Source organism: Rissa tridactyla, chromosome 3, assembly GCF_028500815.1.
Source record: "Rissa tridactyla isolate bRisTri1 chromosome 3, bRisTri1.patW.cur.20221130, whole genome shotgun sequence".
Classification (NCBI taxonomy): Eukaryota; Metazoa; Chordata; class Aves; order Charadriiformes; family Laridae; genus Rissa; species Rissa tridactyla.
In genome coordinates this window covers 92060685-92085485 of record NC_071468.1, presented here as the reverse complement: position 1 = coordinate 92085485, position 24801 = coordinate 92060685, and the positions used below count along the sequence as shown (strand labels likewise).

The following is a 24801-nucleotide window of genomic DNA, read 5'->3' as shown; positions in this document are numbered from 1 at the left end:
AATGTTCGATCCAGTCAATCATATATTCTCATGTGTGAGGGGCATTAGTTGTTTTTATTTCTTTTTTTATGGTTCACTTACTCCCTTTTACCAAAAAAAGACCTTTATGTCCATCTCTAGATAATGCATGTTAATGTGAACTTTGGGTACATTTCCACTGGAAATATGTCTTCTCTAAATATCCAATGTTAAATAGATAAATTCTGACTTTCTCTGGAATTTAAGAATTCACTGCTAATTCTCTTCATAGAGCCACAAACTTTCTGTAATAGAATGGTTCTGAAGCGTATCTTAGTAGGGTGTTCAACAGCTTTTCATGTCATCTGAGCATGGTTTGAATAGCATTAAGGTTTTTATTGCATTACTGTGTACATTCTGTTCATGAAGTGTATATGTTAAAGCAATTAACAGGAAATGTGTAGCAAAACCAGGCATGCTGGTTTTTCATTGCTCATTTCAGGCTCATTTCTCACTCATTTTCCACTGTTTTACTGCTGTTAATATTTTGTTAGCAATGTGAAATACCATACATTTGCTTTTTCTTCCTATGTAACTTAAATTTATATGTTAGTGGAAAGGTTTTCTTGATAGTAATGAATTAATTCTGTTTTTCTTGGTAACAGTCCTGTCTATGTAGGTGTTTTTTGGCATTATATGCTTGATATCAGGTTGGGTTGTTTAAACAGTGTATATAATGTTTAACCAATAATGATATAAATAAAACAGAAATCTAGTCTAGATCTGTTCTTTGTGAATTCAGGATTTTCTAGGTTTATTTCAAATTCAGTAGTAAAACCAAGCCTTTCTGTTTTACTGCTTTTTTGCTATTTCTTAAAAGAAATCTCAAAGAGATACTTGCCAGTTAGTTTTGGCCCTCTAAGAAGGGATTTGATCATCCTCCTGCTACCTAGGCTTTGAGTTCATGTATTTTTCCCTGTTTTTCTTTGTGCTGCATTTATGTTATTAGTTCACCATTCAGCTATTAATGTTTTTAATTTGTCATTGTGTGTCATAGAATACTAGGATTGAATTGCATGCTGGTGATCTTAATTTTCCCTGGGGGACACCTGCTGCTTCTTAAACAAGTACTACTGGATACGTTCTTTTTTCCTTCCCTGCTTTTTGTTGCTGTCCTAGCAGGGGAAGACGATGTAGGCAGGAGCTGCTAAATTTAGTTTCAGTCATTAACCATCATGATAAGTGCAGCTGCAGCTCCTGACTTTCTAGGTGAAATAGGGCTACTGACCTGCATACTAAAACCCCAACTCCCTGTCCTGCAACTTCTCTCTTTCAGCCCTTGACTTTTGTACTCTGCTTTTCCTATAAGACACACTGAAGGTAAATCTCACCTCAGCAGCTTGGTGCTTCCTGTCTTAACCATGCTTTACTCTGGTTTTGTGTAATGATGTAGAAACCAGTAGCCTGCCTGTGGTGGCATACCTCCAAATACTACTATACAGAGTGAGAGAAGGCTGAATAAGGCAGCCTCCCAAAGAGCCAGACTGCGCGCTAAACTCAGCTCTGGCGTGAGCCTGCGCCTCAACAAAGTTAGGAGTTGGTGCAGCCTTGCACATAGATGGTATTTTTGATGTGGCTCAGAACAGATCGGAGGTAGTTTTGAAAGCTCTTATCTAAGACAGCACTGTATCCAAAATTCCCAGATCCAGATGCTTCTTTAGGTTTATTCCTTTCTGGCGTAGATTGTTGTCCCTGTGTCCCCCACCTGTGCCCCCCCCCTTTTTTTTTTTTCTAGAGAAGAAATTCTAATGTTAAAACTTCACTTTGGCTGAAGGGTGTCACACAGGTCTGTCTACCAGCCCAAGGTGAAGCTACTAAGGTCCAATTCCATCAGCAAAGGAATATGTCAGTAATCTTGAATGTGTGCTGAAAATACTAAATCAGTGACACCATTCTGTCTGGGCAAAACATGTTTTGTTAAGAATGCTGTACCATTTAGCTGTTAAGATGTGTTAAAAGTTCAAGACTCTCCACAGTCCAGACTACCTCAGTATTTTTGTCATTTTTGTTGCAGGAAACGCCTGATCTTTCTTGATATTGTAATTAATGTTTTGCTGTTTGATGCTTTACTACTTCTTGAGGTTGCTTTTATGAAATACTGGTCTACCTCCCTTGTACTTAAAGTTATTAAAATCAAAACTGCTTATAATGGATGGGATAAATGAGTTGCCTAAAATGATTTAATCGCCGAGCATAGAGCCCTGTTCTTCAAACAAAATCTGAATCTCATAAATATTTTAGGAATCCTAACAGGGAAAAAAAAATTTGTGCATTTTTAATATTTGCTAGGATGGTAGGAACAGGAATCAATATTGTATTTCTTATTTTTTTCTGTTAAATACAGTATGTAGATAGTCTCGCATCTTGGTCGGTTTAGCTATTTGATCCCTCATTTATTCCTTTTGAAACGTGAGACTATTAGTTTAAGTTAGGATTTAACAGCAAGAAGGCATTTGTTTTGAAGTGCTGTATGTTTTTTAATCTCTTACAAGAATTCTTTTCTTTTCCAAGAAGTCCTTTTAAAGATAGGTCTATTGTTTGATTTTAAAAAAAACAACTATAGTTTCCATTCTGTTTCTGCACCAACACACAATTAAACTGCTCAGTGTACTAAGTACTTTACTGGAGAAGGTCTCAATGGATCTGCAGCTGTTCAAATGCCAGCGAACATCATGGTGAGGGGGGAGCCTTCACTTTTTCATCTGTAAAAACTTTGTGGTGGTGGGCTCTGCCTTTTTATTTGTGTGTGGGCTTTTCAGGAAAGGAAATTAGTAGGAGGCACCTCAAGTTGCCGTCCGCTTGTTTTGGTGGCTGTTACTGTCTCCAAGAAAGCATTTTTTTCAGATGAAATTAAGTAGTGTTTAAAATAGTCTCCACTTTTGTTTCTAACTCAAAGCAACTTCAAACCTGACCTTGAATTGCTAATCAAGTTAAATTGTGTTAGGAAGCCTAAGTTGACTTAGAGTTGTTTTTCATAACTTAGGTTTGGGTGTTACTGGTTCATTGTGAGCATACAAGTAAAAGTCTTCTATTGTGGGAGAAGAAAGATACTCATTTTATGCTAGCCCTTGTGTATTCTTGCAAGTGCTCGGCCATTTAATAAGTATCAATACAAGTCTATGCTGATAGCAAAATTCAGACAAGGGTAAATAATTCTACTGTATTCCAATTTATTGTCAGAAAATTATTTAGCAATATATGATCAGTGAGGAATTTATCATCTTAAAAAGATAAATAAATGTTGCGTGTTAAAAATGTAATGCAAAGCTGTATGATTTTTAGAAGTAAAATCATAACATACAAATGTCCAGAGACTTTGAATTGTCAGCTAATTTCTAAAAGAAATTTTAGTATTTGAAATCTACCATATTGTTTTCATTGTTTGTAATTAAATGTCAAATAGTTTCAGTATTGTTTCTCTTAAATATCAATTAAATGTTGTATATTTAAAACATTTTACAGACAATAATTTTTCTAACAGTTATGTTCAAAACAAGACTTACTGTTTTGAAAGACTACTGGAAGATAATCATAACATGTCAAACAACAGCTCGCGCATCCTTACTACAAAGTTTATGTTTTTCAAATCTCCTATAGTGGTGTTACAGGTGTTTTCTACCCTTTAGAATATCATTGTCATTGGGTTTGACAGTAACAGCTTCTCATTAGGTAGTGATTAGTTTAGGCTCTGCCTTATAATTCTACCAATTCTGCCTTTAAAGCAATCCCTTGTCATTTGAATTTTTAAAGAAAATGATCAAAAAAAAAATCATACACTTCATTTATGAATAAATATTCATGTTGAGTTTCTGAGTTTGGTTCAGTTTTTATGCGTGCAGGCAGTAAAAAGAACTTCTTGGAGGAGTAGGATTGTTTCAGAAACATGTTTGATGTTTGACACAATCAGTAACAAATAAACTACTTAATTTGTTGGCTGTGAGGTGTTTGTGAGCAGTCACCATAAAGTACTGTGGCGTCTCTACATTCTGTGTTGCAATCCAGCCATGCTTGTTTCTCAATCCTTCCTGCCCGAGTTTTCATTCACACTGCAGCCACTCAACACAATAAAACATGTTTTTATTTAGGTAAGAGGTATCCCAAAGGGCATTGTAGATTAATCTTGTTCCAAAGGCGTTAGTTAATAATAAAATATGGTACAACCCTGAGAAATATTACCTAGAAATGCAGAAAATTCCAAGGTTTTCTAATGTGATGCATTAGGAAATGCTGTGCTGAAAGAAATAAAATCTTATGGCTAGTGCTGAAGTCAGCTTCAGCCAAAGACAGGTTTTTGCCAGGTGGGTTCTCAAAATTTAGCTGTTAGTTTGAGATGTTACTGCCTACAGCTGTTTTCTTTGCCTCCTTGCTGTTGATTAATGTCCTTGTAATCAGAGGTAGCAGTATGGGATGTATGTGACCCATTTGCAGCCCAGTGCACTGGCTTAACTTGCCAATAAAACCGGTTTCTGCTGAAGTGGTTGGCAAGGCCTCCTGTGTTTCAGGTGTGTGCCATCTGTTATAACAGGAACAGTAATCTGCAGCTGCAGAGCAGAGTAAGATAGCTGAGAAAGAGAACTGCCACAAACAGTAACTGAGATGCTGTGAGCTTCAGGAATCTTAATTTGGGAGTAGCATGATTTGACATGCTTGTGTGTAAACTGAAAATGTCTTTCAGGAGACTCAAAAAATCCTACTAGAATGTTTTATATTGCATTTATTTGCACAAAAAATGTGATATGTATATTATGCAAACTATACCAACAGAAGTTTTATTATCCACTAATTTGTCTATAGTATTATATTTTTAAAACAAGTATATGGGAACTATGTCTTCTCCTGTCTTGTTCTTTTTATTTTTTTGGCCATGGCAATTTTTGACATTAGATCCCTTTCCTCTGTTTTGCATCTTCTCTTCCTGTTTTTTAAGTTGTGGAACTTGTGGAATCTACTTTAATATTAAAAAAATAAATAAAATTTGGATTTTAAAAGTATCTATCTTGTACTTCATGAGAGGGGAGAGGAGATGCAGGCTTCAGTCTTTGAAGACTTGGGTCTGAAAGTGAGAGACTCCTGAACTATTGGTTACTATCAAAGGGGTTTAGATCAGAAACACTTCTAAGACCTTTATGGTAGGTGCTCTTAGCATTCTGGTAATGCTTTTTTTTTTTTTTAAGTGTAGAAATAGCATGTAATAGGAGAAGTTATTTATTCATAGCTTTCAGATACGTTTCAGGTTTATTTTTTTCATGTATAATTTTGGCTAAATTACAATGATGTCTGTCAAAAGAATAACCGTATATCTAATTTATTTTCCAGAAAAGAATATCCCCCTCAACTTCAGAAAGTAGAAGCAGACCACATTAGGTTACCACGGTCTCAAGGTGTGGGTAAGTTACGTTTAGAGTTCTCATTTCTTTTAAGCAGAATAATTTTTTTGAATACCTGCTTTGGGTGGGTGTGTTGCCAAACTCTGTGTAACCTTTAGTATATCTATTTCTATCTTTATATCCTGTTATTCTAAGTTTAAACAAGTTTGTGCATGAAGGGAGGATTTTGCCCTTTTTGGCAGATTTCTGCAACCTGTTCGGTCATGTCAGAATTAATTTTAAATTGCGCTTCAGTTATTTTCAACTGAAATTGGAAAAACTTAGAATCGTAGAACTGTTGGAGTTGCATGAGATCTCAGGAGATCATCTAGTCCAAGCCCAGGCCCCCAGCTTGTTCTTGAATTATTGGCAAGGAACTTCTGTAGTACTGTTAGTATGTGCAAAATATAACACGGTAAATAACATTTGTTATGAAGTACATTCAGGCACTGAGGTAGTGAGGAGAAGAGTCAGCGTCAGCACTGCCCTGTAGCTCAAATGAAATATGCTCTTACAGTATTGATTAGGGGCCATTGATGGAGATGCAAGAGAGAAAATACGATATGCTATGAGGTAGGGAAATTCTGAAACTGGAAAAGAGGAAACACTGTGTTTGGTTGAGCTTTGTCAGTACAGATACAGTCTGTAAACCTGTTATGCAGCTGCTTAGGCATTGACACTGGCCAGCTGTTCTGCTGTGCCTTTTTAAGGTTAATGTAAGTAGAACTTCATCAATTCTACAGAAAAGTAAGTTAACTTAGAAAAAAACCCACTTATTATTGTTTCTTTTTTGAAAACAAGTCATTCTTCAGTTTCGAGGTGTCTTCTAATACTAGGATGTTTGTGAGACTATCAGTATGTATATTGAAAAAGTGCTCATATCTGTTGGAAAAAGAAAAACAACGACCGAACTTAAAAAAGTTCCAGTATGGAGACTGCAATTAGGCTAGGGAGTGTAAATAGCACTTTTACATTAAACTGAATTAAGGCACTCTTGTAAAACATACTGCGCTTAAAAGAAAATCTCACTCTGTATGTTGTTAGTTTAAGTAGATTATGGATTTCTTTTTTGCTATACTATTCCAGTATTTAAATGAGTGCCCTGGTATAAAACAGGATATGACAGTATAGTTCACTGCACTGCTGAGTCTTGTTTTGAAGGAATAAATCCTAATTACACAGAACATTTCCGATGATTCTAAATGCATTCACCAACAGTTCTTTAGTGATAATTACCATCATCATAATCTAGCAGATCCCCTCCTACTTTCCGTAGCAGTCGCTCCATTCTAGTTGTAGTGAAGTTAGTATCGATTTTCAAGTCCCAAGCCTCCTTCAAAGATATTAAGCTACCTATTGCCACCAAGAGACACTTAAATAGTATTAATAAAGCAAAATTTTCAAAGTTACTTTGTGGATTTTTTTTCTTACTCATACAACAAATAATGAGACACTTGAAGCAGTGTAGTTTGTTGCGTGTTAAAAAAGGCGTTCATGTATGTGAAGAAATAATTTTAACAGCATATGAGCAGACATTTCTTGTTAACATTTTTGCATTTTTCCCCTCCTAGATAGTATAATGGAAAACACAGAAGAGTCAGAATCAGAATCAGAATCGGAAATTAAGAGAAAAGTGCAACAGAAACGTCACTGCAATTCATATCAATCTGACTTGACTCTATCTTCTGCTACAAAAAAATGCTTAAGCCAGTTAAAGGTGGGTTAGATTTTAAAGATACGTAAACTTCTGTTTAACTTTAAAAGTTGATGCATATTTTAAAAACGAGCATTCAGTTGTAAAATAAGTTGATGTTTTAAAAATCCTTAGAGTTGGGAGAAAGATTTAGATAATGACATTTTTTTTAAAAAGCTATAATCATAGAGATATGTAAGTGTTAATATTTATACTAGCTATGAAATATTTATTTTTTTATTTGAACAAATAGATGCTGTAGTAGAAAGCAAAAGAACCTGTGTTTAAATTGAGTGGCTGGTCGAGAAACCAGAAACTGATAATTTTGGTTTGCTGTCTATGAAATAGATGAACAATATCTTACTCTTTGACAGGATTTTTTTTTTTTAAGTATCATGATTTTATGTATTCATTATAACAATAAAGACAGAGGTACTGCAGAGATGCAAGTCCTTCTTACTCGGTTGCTCTCTTTCTCAGTGAAAATAGTGCAGGTATCCCAATGGCATTCTCTGGTCTAGATACAGCCGACCAGGATGTTTTGACTGGAACTTTTCTGAATATCGTATTTAAGGTATTTTGGAAATTCCTGTGAGCCCTTCTGTATTTCTTATCATCTTCCCAAGTTACTGTGGAAGATTCATAATGCCCACTGTATGACTATCAAAGCAAAACTTCCTGTAAGAAGTTCTTAATTTAAAAAAAAAAACCAACATAACAACTAGATGTGTCATTATTACATGTAATCAGTTTATTTTTGCTCCTGTGTATTAGAAAGGAAGTCAGACTGTATTTCTTTGCTAGGATGGAACACTTGGTGCTAATCTTACTCATTTCCATTCTATAGTTAGTTAATTACTATGATGTTACTTGGAAATTTTAATAGATGAGTTTTTGATCTACATATGATACCTATATAGATACAATCCATAAATCTAAGTAATGAAGTAGCAAAACAGTTGAAAACAAAACAAAAGTCATTGCAGTTCTATGGATTTTGTTTTAATCATTACATTGATAATTTTGTTTATGTTTGTTTAAAAAAGTAAAATATTCATTGCTTATGTCCTGTCAGGTAAGGGACAAGAGCAGAAAACAGTCTTCTAGATTGAAATGGTCGTTGAAGAAAACAAGTTAAAAATAAACGGAATCTTGTCGCTGCCTTGATAAAACAATTTTCAGTCTGAAGATCTAACAAGTGTCATCTTTTAACACATAGTTTTTTCCTTACAAATGATGTGAATTAGCATGAGAGGAAGGAGAGGGGCTCATCATTTGTGGCTGGACTGTGATCTGTGTTGGCCATTTGCAGTAACTCCTAGCTCAGTGTACCTGTAGAAGCAAGAACTACTTCCCCCATTGTAAATATGTGGAAAGTGAGGGCTGGAGCTGCATGTAGAAATAGCAGTAGCTTGGTGTCCTTGAGCCAGATTGCGTGTAGCTGACCTCATTGCTAAAACAAGGTGTTCTCTGTCTCCCCGATAAAAAAGCGCAGACTCGATTATGTTGTTCCAGGGGCATGATTTCATTTCCAAAGCCATCAGACAGATTGGACTTGTAAACAGGATTTAATAATTACGTCTGGTACTTGTTCCCATGCGTATCTTGGAGATCTCTAAAGTTGAGAACATCAACAGCCATGAATGGAAACCACGTACTTTTTCTCAGACACAAGAGCTGAGTGCCTGTGATATGTGTCAAGCAGTTAGCTTAAAAAAGGTGAAACCTGCATATTTTTCACACAATCATTACAAGATTTCAAAATTTGTGAGGCTACATCATCATTAAACAGGTTGAGTTAAATTCAACCACTGATTCAGGAAATGTCTACATTGGTGATTACATCAAGTAATTGTCCTTACTCTATTCCCTGTGCTCCCAACACTACCACTGGCCACTGTTGAAAATACAGCACAGGGCTAGATAAACCTTTACTCCAGTCCCACAGGATAGTTATGATCCTATAAGACTGTACAGTTTGTGGATACACTTCCTGGATATAGAACAGGTTTTGCTGCAACTGGGTTCACTAGCACAACTCTTGGTTTTATTTTCTTTTTTTTAAATGGCTTAAGAGTTTTATCCTTTATTGCAGCATAGGGATTTAACACAATGATTTATGCATTTGTCATGAACCATATGCATTTTCATGAGCCGTGAGTTGCTGAAGTGTGCAGATGATCGATCAGAGGTTTGTGGAACGTCTGAACAATTCAAAAGTGTTGGTAGTAGTTTTGTGCCAGAGGAATTACAAACATAACCAGCTGCTTGTCAGGCAAAGTGCAAATGGTTTTCATCTTACCAGACTATAATAGGTTGCACTTTCCAGTTGTTAAAAATGTACATAATTTTAAAGGAAGGAGGATTTTCTGCTTCATATGTGCTTCCTAAAAAAAAAAAAAAAAAGCTGAAAAATAACAAAAGCTTTGGATTCTGAATCATTTATTAGAGATAGGGCAGAGTATTTGTATAGTACATTTAGTACTTCTATTTTGCAGATTTCAAGGTTTAAAAAAATACTGTATTATAAAACATAGAAGGCAGACACATTTAGGTAGAACTCATCTACTTAAGTAGTCATTTATCTTAAAATAGGGTCTAAAAAAGAGAAGAGTGTGCCCCTCTTAATTAAACACTGCTACCTCTACCATCAAGATGCAGGTTCTCAAACCATGGAAAGGAAGTTAGTTTTAAGTTTTTGGTGTGGTTGAAGTAGAGGGGTGCGGTTATTCTATACTTAAGATCCTTCAGGTATGATTGGTAGCTTCTGTTGAGTATTTTAATGTCTAATTGAAATTTTTTCAATGTGATTAGTAGTATCTTTGTAAAAACTGTATCCTGTAACTGAACACTGAGGCACAACAATGGTTTTCATGTCACTTACCATCGTATCCCACCACTTGGCTTTTAGAGGTCTGATACATTTTATACACTGGGGTTTTTTTGCATTGGTTTCACTGTGATATGTGTAACTTTGTTAAATTGCAGAAATTTTGTAAAAATAATATATTCTCTGTGTATGGCTTTTGTCTTTACATTTATTTTAAAAAATGATTGAAGATTCAACACCTGAGAAAGTCTTCTTTATTGGAAAAACGTTCATGGCTGGGGATGTGGAGGGTGCAAACGGTTATAGCTATGTTTTGGTTTGAAAATAGGTTCAAAAAGTTTTTGGTGGGATGTAGGTATTTAGTATCTTCAGTAGTTCACAGTACAATGGTTATGTGATTTGAGCTCAATACTCCAGGAGACAATAACAAACATTTCTGTTCTAGAGGTGTCTTGTATTCAACTCAGTACACATTCAGTAGCTTATGTTAGTATTGAATCCCTTAGACTTAGAAGTCCAGGTTGTGCACTTGTGATACGTAATTAAGTGGGGCCTAGTACATGTGAGAGAAACAAAACACATCTTTGTCTTTGCAGTGATAGGATACATTTTCCCTTGTAGCCCCTGCTTTCCTCTTGAAAGTTTAGAGAACTCCTTTTCCTCAAGTCCTTTTCTGAGATACTGGGCTCTGGAGCAATGTATTTACTTTTCTTTTCTTTTCTTTTCCCTTTTTTTTTTGTTTTCTCTCTATTTTCTTAATTTTTTGTCTTTTTTTTTAAGGAGTGATTTTTCTACATGCTTTGCCAGGCTGTTAGAAAATATCCTGGGAGAACAAATGTACTTCATGACCTAGGAGCTTGCTTCTAGTCCTCTTTACCATTGCTCTGTGGATCCTTAGATTACTTTATTTTTGTCCAATGAAACTATTTTTACGGAAACAATGTATCTGGACCTTCTTGCTGATGGATATGTATATCTGAATGGTGTGCAACCTTTTATGTATGGAAAGAAGAAAGGCAAGAAGGAAGATCTGAATTGTCCAATATTAATCCCTTTTTAAAAATTGACAGAAATGGCATTTGTTCCTATTAGAACATTTTTCATTTTCTTAAATGAAAAAAATCAAACTGTATTTTAATGTTTGCTTTCTCTGTTTACTGTAGTTGCTAATATAGTGTTGTCTACCTTCATTCTGAATGGAAATTAAATGTGAGATTTGGAAATGATATCTTTGTACTTACGCAGTTACTGATTTTGTGTGTATTTGTTTCCCCTCTAGCTTTTGGAACAAATTGATTATTCTACTGATTGTCCAAATTGTGGGCAGGCAAACGAAAATCAGACCAAATGCCGACATTGTGAAAGTGCTTCTCTAAAGGATTTGCAAAGAGTCTCCAGACAAACTGTGGCATTAAGTGAATCTGTGGGGCCTTTATCACGTTCTTCAATACATCAGAATTCAACAGGACAAAAATCTTCGGGTACAGGGTTCAACACAAAGAAGTTTTATAGTTCTGCTGTTGGGAAAGGTCCAACAGATATTCTACTGAGTAATGAAGTTGTAGGACATTCTATGTTACGACAGAATGGAAAAGTTGGTCTTATAACTGGGACAAAAAGTCCTAAAATTACAGGAAGCTTAAGACAGAGGAGTACAAGACCATCAGAACTAAATGATCCAAGTAAGTACCTTTTTATGAATATAGCCATAAACTGGAAACCCAAAATAGCGTATACTGAAGAAACTGAAGGTTTACATTTCTGATTTTGCATGGAATGTTTTTGTGGATGTGTTCTTGGGGAGGAGGGCCAGACCTTTTTATAATTTCCTTTTCATATACTGAGTTACTCCCTGAGAAAGATGAAGACTGGGGAAAACAAACATTATGTCATTATTTTTTGGTTCCCCCCCCCCCCCTTTTTTTTTTTTTAAAGGCTTACACTTTATCATTTTAAGAAAAAACATTCTTGGGCAGAATTCCATCATTCATTGTCCCAAAGGGAAAGACAGTCTTTGATTATTTTTTTTTTATTTTATATTTTTCCCTCTTTCCTTTTGAGCTATGCATTTAATTGCATTTCATAATTTGAAAAATGTTAATTGTTGTGCTTTCTCTGCATAAACTCAATTTATAAGCAGGAAAGAACTGAAATTTGGGAAGTTATGCTTCTAGTTCCATGCTTAGTTTACTAGACCATGTTGTCTTGCAGATGTGAACAATGTCGGTCATAATTTCTTGTCAGTTTTTTTTAAGTTACATTATTCACTGTCAGTTCTTGATTGAAGGAATGTACATACAAGAAATGTATGGCTTCACTTCTGTATCTAGAGGCGGGTTAATGATACCCATTTCATGTGCAGTTAGTTGTGAGAAATAAAAAAATGAGGGAGAGAGCACCTGCGAGCAGATTCCAAATAAACGTTAATAAAAGCATAATATAATGATAAATGTGGACTTTCTTGGCACTGCAGGACAATTACATAAATTATTTTAAAGCTGTTGCTTGAAAAGACATTTCTGTTACAGAAAAATGTAGTGGTTGAGAATTTAATATTTTCTGTTTAGTTGTTTTGTCTAGTGATGATGATGATGAGGAGGATAGTGGCAGCACTAGGAGAATGGAAAGCATTTCACCTCGTCCTGCAGATTCAGCCCGCTCCTCCCCAGCTCCTTCTACAGGAAAGGTGGAAGCAGCATTAAAGGAAAACAGTTGTGGAATAGAACAGAGAATAGGTAGTATAACAACAGATACAGAAATTGCAGTCACACTACCAAGAAAAGCAAGAATGAAAGATCAGGTACTATTTAACGCTTTGTTTAAAGAAAACAAAAATCAAATCATAAATGGAAAATGTAACGGCTTGTTTTGCATTGTCAGAAGTTGACTATATTTGATTGCTTTTCTTATTTAGCAACTCGTTGAGTAGTATCTGCTTACATAGTACTGGAAACATAAGAAAATGTGTTCATTACATTTTTACAAGCGTTCATCATGATTTGAATTACACTTTTAATGTAGATGCTTCTGTGTTGAATGTATACTCTTTGAGACTGGGCGGGGTATCTCTCTGAAACTCAAGGGCCTACTTCGTTTGCAGAAGAATGTCAGTACCAGTTGTTGCGTGGGAAGACTTTGGACGTATGAAGTTAAACATAAAAAGAGACACTGGGAACAATAGTGGGCCTGTAAAATTAAAATACTTTGACAACTGTCCCAATTAATAGCACTTATTTTAAGGATTTCATGGTGGGGCTTTTTTTTTTTAATTGAGTACCACTGCAAAAATTGGATAAACAAAAGACAAAAAATGCACCATGAGCAAACTCCTTAAGTGCTGTCAAAGGGAACAGCTTTCACGGTATGTTAAAAACTTAACTACCTCAGTAGTGAGCCATTAAGAAGAATGAATTCCCTGTGACAACTGGTGTTAAATTAATAGTGCTGATTAAAACCACTCTTGGGTCACTTGTCCAGTTTTACTATTGTGGGTTTGGTTCAATGAGAGTATCAGATTTCCACCTGCAGTCTCAAACCCTTTGTTGTCTGAGTTAAAACGCTAGAGTAATGATGCCAAAACCTTCATGCTATTTTGAGATTCAGAAGCCAATATTCTAGTGCTGTAATTGATTAAATTATGGGTGTTTATAACGTGGTGTATAATTAGTCATCATTGTCAATACAAAGCTGTGAACCTCTAGCCAACAACAAAACTGAGGGGCTAAAAGCTTGAATGATAAATACTTTTGATTTTCAGCTATTCTGGTGTTATGTGCTGGATTAATTGAAAGCGTTGCATTGTGAAGGCACTGGTGTCTAAGACTTCTGAAACTCTCCCAAATGTTTTCCTTTGTATATCCATATATTCCTGTTCACTAGTCTTTAAGAACCAAGTTGTACCATTGGAAATTAACCGCATATTTTAGACAAAAGTAGAAAAGAGCTTGGTTTTGAAAACAAGGGAAACAGATTTTTTTTTTTTTTTTTTTTTTTCCCCTGGTGAAATTTAACACAAACTTTGCGTTGATTCAAGGAAACTTCCAAGAATTGCAGATGTCAGGGTGTTTTTGTCAGATATGATAGAAGAAGCTTTAAGAAGCTTTGTACATTTGTTTTTTCTCTCAAAATATTAATTAATTCTTTACTGAAGAGGCTATTTGAATATAGCACCACTTTAATGTTTACTGTTTTACTGTTTGTCTGTGATTTGAGTTTTGAGCTTTTAATATTTAGCTAGTCCAACAGACAAAAATGAAAAACTGTCTTCAACAGGAGCTATAGCAGAATACTTTAATTACAGGGATTTAGAATCTCTGCTTTCTCCACTGTATTTAAATGAAGCATTGAAAAGTATGTTTTGAATTATGGCCAAGATAGGCTAGTAATTAGGGGCTTGAAATGTTGAGATTTAGGCTTAATAGAAATACTGAATCCCTTAAAATGTTTTTCTGTGGGAATTTAGTTGTATTTTGTAACCCAAAAGAATGTTTATTAATGGACTTTATGAAACAATATAAATAACAAACAAAAGACTAGTGTACAGAAAATCTGTCAACAAAGTATAGCATTATAAGGAACACAACAAATAAATATATTAATCTTGATGGCTATCAGCCAGCTTGCTTTTGGTTTAATTGTTTTTGGTAAGATTGTTCTGTTGGTAAACAGGGGGCTTAACTGAGATTACAGCTTCAGTCAGCAGCTAGAGACGTTTCTGAACTGGAGCCAAACTCCACGTGGCCTTCTTTCAGTATTTAGTCTTCTGACCCTGGAATCTATCCTAAAAAAATCTTAATAGTTTTATAAAGTTGCTTTAAGGAATTTTGATTGGGCTTATTTATTTATATTTCTTGAAGATTCTACTCCTGATAATGTGGTTGATGTACTGTACTACAGTAATTACTCAGTGTTTTCAGTCACGAAAAGCTCGGACTAAAAAAAAAAACTGAAAGAAAAAATAAAACCACCAATTTTGTGGTACTCTTACAGCATTAGTAATTAGTGTTTTTATATAAATAAACAAATAAAATATATTAAAAATAACTTTGTTTTGCTGGGCTGAATGTTGTTTCAAAATGACAAAAACTGAATTGGTTTTGGCAATTTTATAAGCATTATATGTGATTTGGAAATGTTAAAAAAAAGTCTACAAGTTTTGGTTTACATTTCTTTTCTTGAATCTAGCAATATTTACATTGTCAGGTGTTCCAAAAAAGTCCCTTAGGAAATTTCTACCGTCTGGATATGGTTAAGGTGGCTGCTATAGTAAGTAATCCTGTTGACAAACAGAAAAGTACCTGAAAATTTAGTCACTAGTTTTTAATAAGCTTGTTTTAGCAATAAATCTTAGTGAGACATTCTGAAACCTTGAAAATTACTTTTCAGTTTGGGAACATTGTGTCTAACACTCCAATAAAACGCCGTAAAGTTATTTCTCAAGAGATTGTAACTGAGGCTGTACCTCTAAATTATCAAAATTCCTGTGAAAGTGTCATTCTGAACTGTCGAAGTATACGAATAGGAACACTACGAAGAATGGTAGTGGAACCTGTCATTGTAAGTAAACTTGTTATTTGACAAATTTCCTTTCAGTTTTTGATGGATGTTGTTATTTTCATACTTGATCAACATAATATTTTGCCTTTGTCTGGAACAGTAAGTTTGTCTCCAATTTCAGAGGCTGTGGTTCCCAAAGAAACCCAAAATACTATTATGTGCTTCCTAATGCATACCATCTAGTTTTGATGTTTAATAGAAACATCATGCCTACAAAACCCTTGAAAACGTGTTTACTTTGTTGGGGGAGGGCTTATGGATTGGCGTGCATTTGCTAAGAAAATTGAAGGCAGTAATTACCAAAAAATTGATATTGATAGGTGGGAAGAAGCAGCATGTCTGCAGGTGAATAATCTTGCTTCTATAAAACAATACCTTTTTTTGTTAACCTTCTAAGCTACATGGAGATGTTCAAGGAGACATTGCATGTTAGTTGTATGCAGCATGCAGCATACTTCTTGCAGGAGTAACCGCTAAGCTCTTCACCAAATAGGAAAGAGGTGGAAAGAACAAGTAACGCCTCTCTGCGAATCCCTATTGTGTGATTTGCTTAAATACTGATAGATGGCATTCTCCTTAGAAGATGCGGGTTTTTTCTCCCTGTAATTTTTGGTATTTTTCACAGTATTTTGAACCTTTTTGAAAATTGAGTACTTGAGAGATCTTAAGTTTCAATAGTCAATATGAGCGAAAGAGACCCTGAATAGTAAAGAATATACTTGCTTTCTTGAGTTGTACCAAAATATACACTTTGGTTTTTTAAAAAAAAAATACATTTTTTATTTTAAAGTTTTCATTAAGTCAATTAAAATATGTTACAATCATTACTAAGTAATTGACAGTTACTTAGTCAATTAAATTATGTTTACTAACAGTTAAAAGCCATTAAGTTAATTTTGGTTTAGAGAAGATGTGAAATATTATTATTATGTTGTCTTCCACAGTTTTGCCTGGATTATATCAAAATACGCCTAGAAAGTCAAGAAGGTGAGTACATCTTTCATTTTATGTTAGTACTCAATATATTTTTGAATGAAGTAACTTTGTCAAAGGAATTAACAAGTGAATCATAATGAAACGTTTTCTCTGGTTTTGTTATGTATGTAATTAATTATACTGGGTGCCTGTAGTCAGATAAGAGAAAAGAAAAAAATTGAGAGTATAAATTCAACCTGAACTGCCTGGTGAATAAGAAACAAAATGATTTGGCATTCTCTCTGCGTTCTACTGACAGAAAGAAAATTCACAGATAGCAGGAGTTAGCAATTTGTGTTGTGCGTGCAACTGGGTCATTAGTTCTTACACTTCATCCTAGCTGAAAAGTTGTAGATATTCTGGTGATGGTCAGCAAAGGTTGTTTTAAAAATGATTAGCAAAAACAAAAGGGAAGAATAACCTCCTGTAAAACATGATACCTTTAACACTTTATTAGTTCTTTTATTTCAGATGCGTAAGTAGAGAGTAAAAACCACACAGGTGTCTTAGACCTTTCCTGTCTGTATCTCCCGTGAAAATTTTTTCTTCTCTAGTCTCTAAGTTGTATATTTCATGTTAATGAAAGAAATACAGTGACATAGTTTGGGAAATGGTGAGCTTACAACTATTGCTCTGTTTCCTTTGTTTTCTTTTGGAGGTAGAAAACCCTTTGTAGGGTTTTGCTTTCAGCCTGAAAAGAAGCTTTGCCTCCATTTGATAATCTTAAGTTTCCGTGAAGATGCAGTCCTATTGAATTTTGCCTTTTGTTATTTGTAAAACAGGACTATTATATTTTGTCACTATTATATGCAAAATGGTGTCTCACAACCTGTAAAGATAAGCGTAGCCTTTGCTCAGTCAAGTATTTACGTTTGCTGCATCTAAAATATAGATGCATAGAAACTACCAGTTTTCATGCATTAAATAAATTAAAAAAAACTAACCAAACAACACTACAAAGTTTAGTAAAATTTGTAGAAAACGTATATCAATTTTTAGGCAAAACAACTGCATGGTGAATTTATTTCCGTGGGACTTGATCCCTCATTAGCATAAAAATGGCAACTCACTAAATGCTGTGTTTATTGGAACATTTAGCACTTTAATTTTTTTTTTGAGTTTTGCATCTGGAGGAATATGGGTGTATTCCCAGCTCCATTTCTATTAACTTTATAATCATAGGATGATTTGTTTTAATACAAGTAAGAGTCTTGAAATAAAAATGACACCTAATGTTTTTTTTTCTTTAGATTGATTACAGTCGTCATGCTTTGTCAGGGAAAGGCAAATGCTTTGAACAGCAGTAGAAATAGCAGTACTGTCCTGCCTTGAGCTTGTTTTTGTGTGTATATACATCAAGTTCTCAAAATTCTCTCCACACCCCTTGTCAGTTTTGTGCAGCTCCCAAGTGGTGTTTCGAATGTGTGAAAAACTATTCACATTGCCTTTAATGGATAAGTCCTATTGTCTGTCTTCTGTCAGCATTACAGGAAATATAGTTCACAGATTAAGGTGCTTATGGTGAAATGTATTATAAGATGCCTGTCTTAATGCAAAAGGATGACTATGATTTAAGTTATCATCTGAAGAGTAGACAGTCTTCCTCTCACATAAATGCAGTATGCTTCATCTCAATGCAAATACAGTTACAAGGATTCAGAGTTTTCTCCAAAGACCAACTAGCTCATGTTTTGGCAAGGACCTTCTATCTATACACCATTAGAAGGACCTGTATGCCTCAGTTAAATGGGTTGAATCCACTTCTAAGTTGCGATTGTAGTTATTGCAGTCTGCCTCTGAAAGTGGGAATTTAGGTGAAATGTATTAAGGAAAGCGTGTACATTTAGGAAGGAGAAAACTGAAGTATTACTATAGAGACTGTGGTATTACAGCCTAGCCTTCGAAAGCTGTTTTGTTGTTCGTTTTAAACACAAAGGAGAGAAGACTCAAGGAATCATCTACAAACCTTCTTTTAGTTACTATCTTCATTTTATCATATATAAGTCCTTAGGGAGAAAAAGGAGAATCAGTGCAAGGAGATGGACTAGTTAGATCCTTGTGGCGTATTTCTGCAGCTCTTTTCCTGATGAGATGGCAAACTACTGTTCTGAGCAGTAAATGCTGCCCTGTTGGCTTGAAGGAAGCATGGTGTTGCTGCAGCCTGACACAGAGCTGGACTCCTTCTTCCCCAGCTCGTGGGACCAGGGATATTGGAGGTTTAGAAGAAAAGGAGAGCTGCTTTGCTCTGCAGGAGCTGTGGTGGCCACCGCTTCCAGTCTGCAGCCAGTGGATGCCTTGCTTTGGGTAACTGTTTGCTCTGTCTTTATGAGCAGCAGACTCTTTTCTGGCAGGCACAGGGGTGTGAATTCAGTTGCCATCAAAAAGAGAGGATGTAGAGGGCTGCTGCTGGGCATTGGCTGCTAAATGCCACAGGAAGGATAGGGAAAACAGTTTAAAAAATAAAAAAAAGCAGGGGGCGGGGGGGGGGAGGCAGAGAGGAGCACTCCCTCCACTAATAATAAGAACCTCTAATAACTAATACCGGTAAGGTAGAAAGTAATGGTAATGCCATCTTTTTTTTTGTTTTCATCATGTGGCTTTATACAATTATGTTCAGGGTGCTGCAAATTAAACTCTTCAAGTGGTAACCATTTTACAAATTTTTACTTATCATCTGTCTGGTCATGAAATGTTTACTAGAATTGAACTTAGTAAAGGCCTTAGTCTTTTCAGGAATTCCCTTCACTCTCCTCCCTTTTACAGGGAAAGGAGGAGACGGATTTCATGCACCGTTTTTAATTTCTAAAGGACTTTGTTGGCTCCATTTCTCCTTCTATCCTGTCTATTTAAGGGGATATAGTTTTTCTGGTGGAGGCTGCCATCAAGCATGTGGTAGAATGGTGGAAGTTGCCACTATCTAAAGCTTTAAGTGACTACCATTAACCATTTTTCTGATCTAGAAATAATTACTGGCATTGAACTTTTGGGTTTCGTCACCACATTCGAAGAACTTTGACTTCGCATTTTTCCTTCCATTTTTATAATTCAATAAAACCTGTAAAATTCTCAACATTGTCACTGTCAGCATCAGATGTAGTTTTAAAAATTTACCGTGTTACTGACATTTCTCTTTGGTTGTAAATTGATAGTGGTACCTTATTTTCCTCAGGCAATCAGGTCGTTTCTCTGCATGTGTTTGTTTATCTTAATTTCAAAGTTATTTTTCATAAGGAAACTTTGTCAAAGATAAATCTACAAAGAAAGTTTTACAAACCTGTTGTAAAATGTATCATAGCAATAGTTGAAAATTTAAATCGTCACTGGAAGTTACATTTTTTTTTATGTGGAGTAAAAACTAGATTAAAGTTGGTGAGAAGAAAACAGTTTATTTCTGATTACTTTCCTGAAAAGTGACAGTGGAGTTCAGTTCATCTTTTAAGATATCAACAGACACCACTTCCTGGATATGTGTTGATTTTAATCTTTTAAAAACTTTGTAGAACTTAATGAGCACGTACTGATTTCTTGTTAAAATAAAGGGGGAAATTGTAAAGGAAACCTGTGTATATTTACTATAATTTAATATAATGTCATTATTTTCTTCTAGAATCAGAAAGTGATATCCGAGAGATTAACCTGAAAACTTCAGAACTTACCAAATGTGAATGGTGTAGTGTCCGAAAATTACCAGTAGTTTTCCTACAAACAGTACCATCAACCTGTAGTAGCCTGAGAGACCAACTGAAAATGAGTAAAGATAATGTCTGGTACGAATGTAAAGGAGACAGTAAGTAAAACAATTTTAGTCTACTATTTCATTTTAAATTGTGTTTTAAAGTTTTGGATCATGAGTGACTGGACTAAAGAATAAAACTGGCATTACTGGCTGCGGCAGGTGTAGTGTTTTTCTGGGCACAACCACCTTCTCAGGCTGAAGAGTACAGTTCAGAACAGCTTGGCAAAACTACAGTCTTCTGTTTGTCCAGATATGTGCTAGTTACAGCATCTAATCAGTTTAGTATAACTTTTTTCACTAATATTTATACTGAACGAAAGCAAGTTGGTTTGTTTAGCTTTTGAATACGGGCCTTTACATTTATTGGACAGTTTTTGGTATACTTACTTCTGCTTTCTGCGCTGTTCTGCTTACAGGCCTTAGTTTCAGTAGAAACTGTTGTGTGGGTTGGCTTGGGGTTTTTTTCCCCATATGGTTGTAAGCGATGTTGTGATGTAGACGAATATCTGCTTGGAAAATAAGTGGATTGTCTTCATGTATCTTAAAATTAAGTTTAATTTCAACATGATTTTCCTCAAGGGTCTAACATCTTAATATTCACAGTATTTTTAAAATTAGCATAGAGTTATCTTCCCCTGAAATAGGCTTTTCTTTAGGTTAAATTTTGTGGTTCTTTGTACTTGTACTCAGCTTCATAGATACATGATGAATTCAAACGGAGGAAGAATGCTTTCAACAGTCTCAAAATTGTTTGCTTCCAACACATAATACTGTTACAACAACCTCATCCACCTCCTATAAAAAGTATGAGCTGTGAGGAGTATCATAATTATAAAAGTAATTGGAGAGCATGCAGGGGAGCTAGACATAATCCTGGGAGCAGGCATTAGAACACAGATGAACACAGATGTTCAAAAGTGAAAAAAGGAACAGCTTCCTGAGATGGCTGTCTAAGAAATCCTTCCCTTAGCATGTCTCTTAGCCTTTCTTTTTCCAGCTTTTCCCTCTGAGGCTGTGGCGCTGAGCTAGTTTTAACACCCAACTGCTTTATTGTACTTGATACTTAGGAGTACTTTGTGATAACACAGCTGCTATTTGCCTTGTGAGCAATGAAATTACTGTAAGCCTGAATCCATAGCTGTGTAAACAATTGTGTGTAGATGCCTAGTTCCCAAAATAGGAACACCCAAAACCTGGTTAGACACCTAAATTCTCTGTGTGGTGAATTGGGAAATACGATGCTGAAGAATTATTTTTCACAACAGTTAGCATGCTGAGTTAAGAATAACCAAAAGGAAATGGTTACGCATGTGTCTCAAACTCTTGCGGAAAAACAGGTCTCTACAGCTCTGACTTAGCGAACTACATGAAACTGGGATTTGCAGCCTGAATCCTCTTCCTGTCTCTGACTGCCTAAATAATTGCTCTTAGTGCAACTTACTGCTTTTTTATTTTTTCAGATTATGTGGGTGGGTGGTATTTATACAATAGCTGATTGATCCGACTCACGTTCTCCAACTTTTGGTAAAGGTGTAGGCTGACCTGTTGAAGCTAAGCCACTGTACCAAAAGAAACAGGAGATTTACTAGGGCTAGCAAGAGTAAGCGTGAGAGAACACCTGACAGTATTCTGTTTGCAGAATGTTCACCGGAGGCAGGGAGATTTTGATTTGGTTATGTTACAGGACCTGAAAGCAGGGCTTTGCTCTTCTAAGTGGTGAGATCTGTTCACTTGTGTAAGAGGATGAACATTTTGATTACTGTGACATTTTAAGTTCCTTGTTCAGATGTGTAATTTTTAGAAATGAAAACTGGTTCCCAGTGGATCGGAGATCCTTAAGAGATTTCTGTTTCTTTAGTAACAAAAATGTGAGCAGCGAAAAATAACTTTCTTTTGTGAAATTGCCATTACAGGTTTTTATACTTACGTACCCAACAACACATGCCTAGAATCAGTAAGAGTAGTTGTGTTAGAACTTCGTGCTTCTAATATGTGGTATACAGTTTGTATACACTTTTTAAAAACCATCATGCTTATTTTCCCATTTAAGTCAGGAAACAGTTGTCTCAAAAATGTACTTTTTCCCCCTGTCGTATTCTGTTCAGTTTAGTTTCTAATAAGTTTTGTGTCATACTTGCTAGCTACCCCAAGTGAGAGAAGTATTTCTTTCAACCTTCCACTGTTTCTAAGAATCTCTATTGTCTAAAAGAGCTGACATGTAAATGTCAGTGCTATATCTGCATGTATATCTCTCTAAATTGGAAAGATATGGATTTGATGGGTGGACTGTTCAGTGGATGAGGAATTCGTTGGATGGTCGCATCCAGAGGGTATTGCTCAACGTCTAGATGGAGATTGGTGACGAGTGGTGTCCCCCTGGGTTCCGTCTGTATTGGGACCAGTACTGTTTAATATCTTCATCAATTACATAGACAGTGGGATCGAGTGCACCTTCAGCAAGTTTGCAGACAACACCAAGCTGAGTGGTGTGATTGTTGTGCCTGAGGGACGGGATGCCATTCAGAGGGACCTGGACAGGCTCAAGAAGTGGTCCCTTGTGAACCTCGTGAAGTTCAACAAGGCCAAGTGCAGGGTCCTAGCAGATGAAAAGCTGGACGTGAGCTGACGATGTGCACTCACAGCCCAGAAGGCCAACTGCGTGGCCAGCAGGTTGAGAGAGGTGATTCTGCCCCTCTACTCCATTTGCATGAGACCCTGCCTGGAGTACTGCGTCCAGCTGTTGAGCCCTCAGCACAGGAAGGACATGGACCTGTTGGAGGAGGGCCATAAAGATGGTCAGGGGGCTGGAGCACCTCTCCTATGAGGACAGGCTGAGAGAGTTGGGGTGGTTCAGCCGGGAGAAGAGAAGGCTCTAGGGAGACCTTACAGCAGCCTTCTAGTACTTAAAGGGGGCCTACAGGCAAGATGGGGAGGGACTCTTTGTCAGGGAGTGTAGTGATAGGACGAGAGGTGACGGTTTTAAACTGGAAAAGTGTAGATTTAGATTAGATATTGGGAAGAAATTCTTTACTGTGAGGGTGGTGAGGCACTGGAACAGGTTGCCCAGAGAAGCTGTGGATGCCCCATCCCTGGAAGTGTTCAAGGCCAGGCTTTGAGTAACCTGGTTGAGTGGGAGGTGTCCCTGCCCATGGCAGGGGGTTTGGAACTAGATGATCTTCAAGGTCCCTTCCAACTCTAACCATTCTTTGATTCTGTTTCTCTATGATTTTAAAAATTTATCAGGTGTAGTAATTAACATTTCTAGATTAAACCAGAATTTGCATGCACTCTTTTTGCAAATGTAGGTAGAAGGATTTGGTAGTTAATCCTTCTGTCCATCTGCATACATATATGTTACTCCTTGTATGTATTGTCAGTACTGCATACATGTGTTGACCCAGGTTTCTTTGAAATCTGTTTTTAATTGCAACATATTTTATTTTGTTTCTAAATGAATAATCTTCTGTCTGCTTTTTTGTAGGTCAAGAAGAACAGTACATCATTTTGATTTTTGAAACTGGTCTTGATACTCATGCAAACTCAATATTTGAAAAAATAATTACTGACATTGGTATTAGAAATAATATTTCTGACTTCTTTGTGAAAATTTCCTTTGAAGAAGCCAATGGCAGGCTTGTTGCATTTACTAAGTGCTTGGAAGACAATTCCAAAGGAAGCCCATCTCACAGAGAAAATAAAATAAAAAATGTAATTATGTTTTTGTCTTGAAACAAAGTCGTTATATTATTTGGGTTACAAAGACACTAAAGATAGTGTGCTAGTCACCAGACCAAAAAAAATCCCTACAACTTCTGCTGGCTTTTATAAGAGGATGCCCAGAGTGGTCCATGGTGCGTTATGAAACTATGGGAAATAGTCTGTGCATTCACAATACCTTCTAATGTGTTTAGTTTGATCGTAAGGTTGGACAGTGGTCCACAAGTGATGTTGTTATTTCAAAATTATTAAGGGATGAGAAATCTGTACTATAATTAGACAACACAATTGTTTCCAAATTCATCTACTGATAAAATTCTAGCACATCAAACAAGAAATTAAGTTGCAGTGTTGCAGTTAAGTTTAATGCTTTCTTTAAACAAAACTACCTCTTAAAGAGTTTGAAAGTGTTTGTGGCTCTGCAAGAAATGAGTACAGACCTAAGTGTAATAAATGAACTAGGAAAGGAAAAAACACAAACTTGAAGTATACTACTTGACTTCACAAAGCTTTATTACCTTTTTGGTAAGTTTGAGCACAGTATGCAAATTAATAATGACTTTATTCTTTTAAGGTTGCTTCTGAGTCCAAATTGCAGCAGCGAAATAAACAATTACCGTATTTTGATGATGATGAAGAAATTGGAGAACCACATACAGTATTTATTGGTCCTATAGAAAAGTAAGATACTTATCTTTGCCCTGTAACAATTCTCCGAGGTTTTTTGGCATTTCATATTTATTATTGAATTTATTTTTCTTTTCAGGTTGATAGTTTATCCACCTCCTCCAGCTAAAGGTGGTATTTCTGTGACCAACGAAGACCTCCATTGTCTAAATGAAGGAGAATTTTTAAATGATGTTATTATTGATTTTTATTTAAAGTAAGTTTTATTTCAAATCAGTTTTTA

The 24801-nt window shown here is 35.8% G+C and overlaps 1 protein-coding gene across 3 annotated transcripts in view; it reads left to right on the top strand.

Moving 5' to 3' along the window:
* SENP6 (SUMO specific peptidase 6) overlaps positions 1-24801 on the top strand; it is an 86083-nt gene that overhangs the window by 40765 nt on the left and 20517 nt on the right. For all 3 annotated transcript variants that reach the window (XM_054194105.1, XM_054194104.1, XM_054194102.1), the window contains 10 exons: positions 5335-5405; positions 6956-7101; positions 11187-11589; positions 12475-12707; positions 15293-15463; positions 16408-16450; positions 20046-20225; positions 23656-23882; positions 24466-24572; positions 24658-24774. In XM_054194105.1, coding sequence (XP_054050080.1) covers positions 5335-5405; positions 6956-7101; positions 11187-11589; positions 12475-12707; positions 15293-15463; positions 16408-16450; positions 20046-20225; positions 23656-23882; positions 24466-24572; positions 24658-24774 — 1698 coding nt within the window. The remainder of the gene's footprint in view (positions 1-5334; positions 5406-6955; positions 7102-11186; positions 11590-12474; positions 12708-15292; positions 15464-16407; positions 16451-20045; positions 20226-23655; positions 23883-24465; positions 24573-24657; positions 24775-24801) is intronic.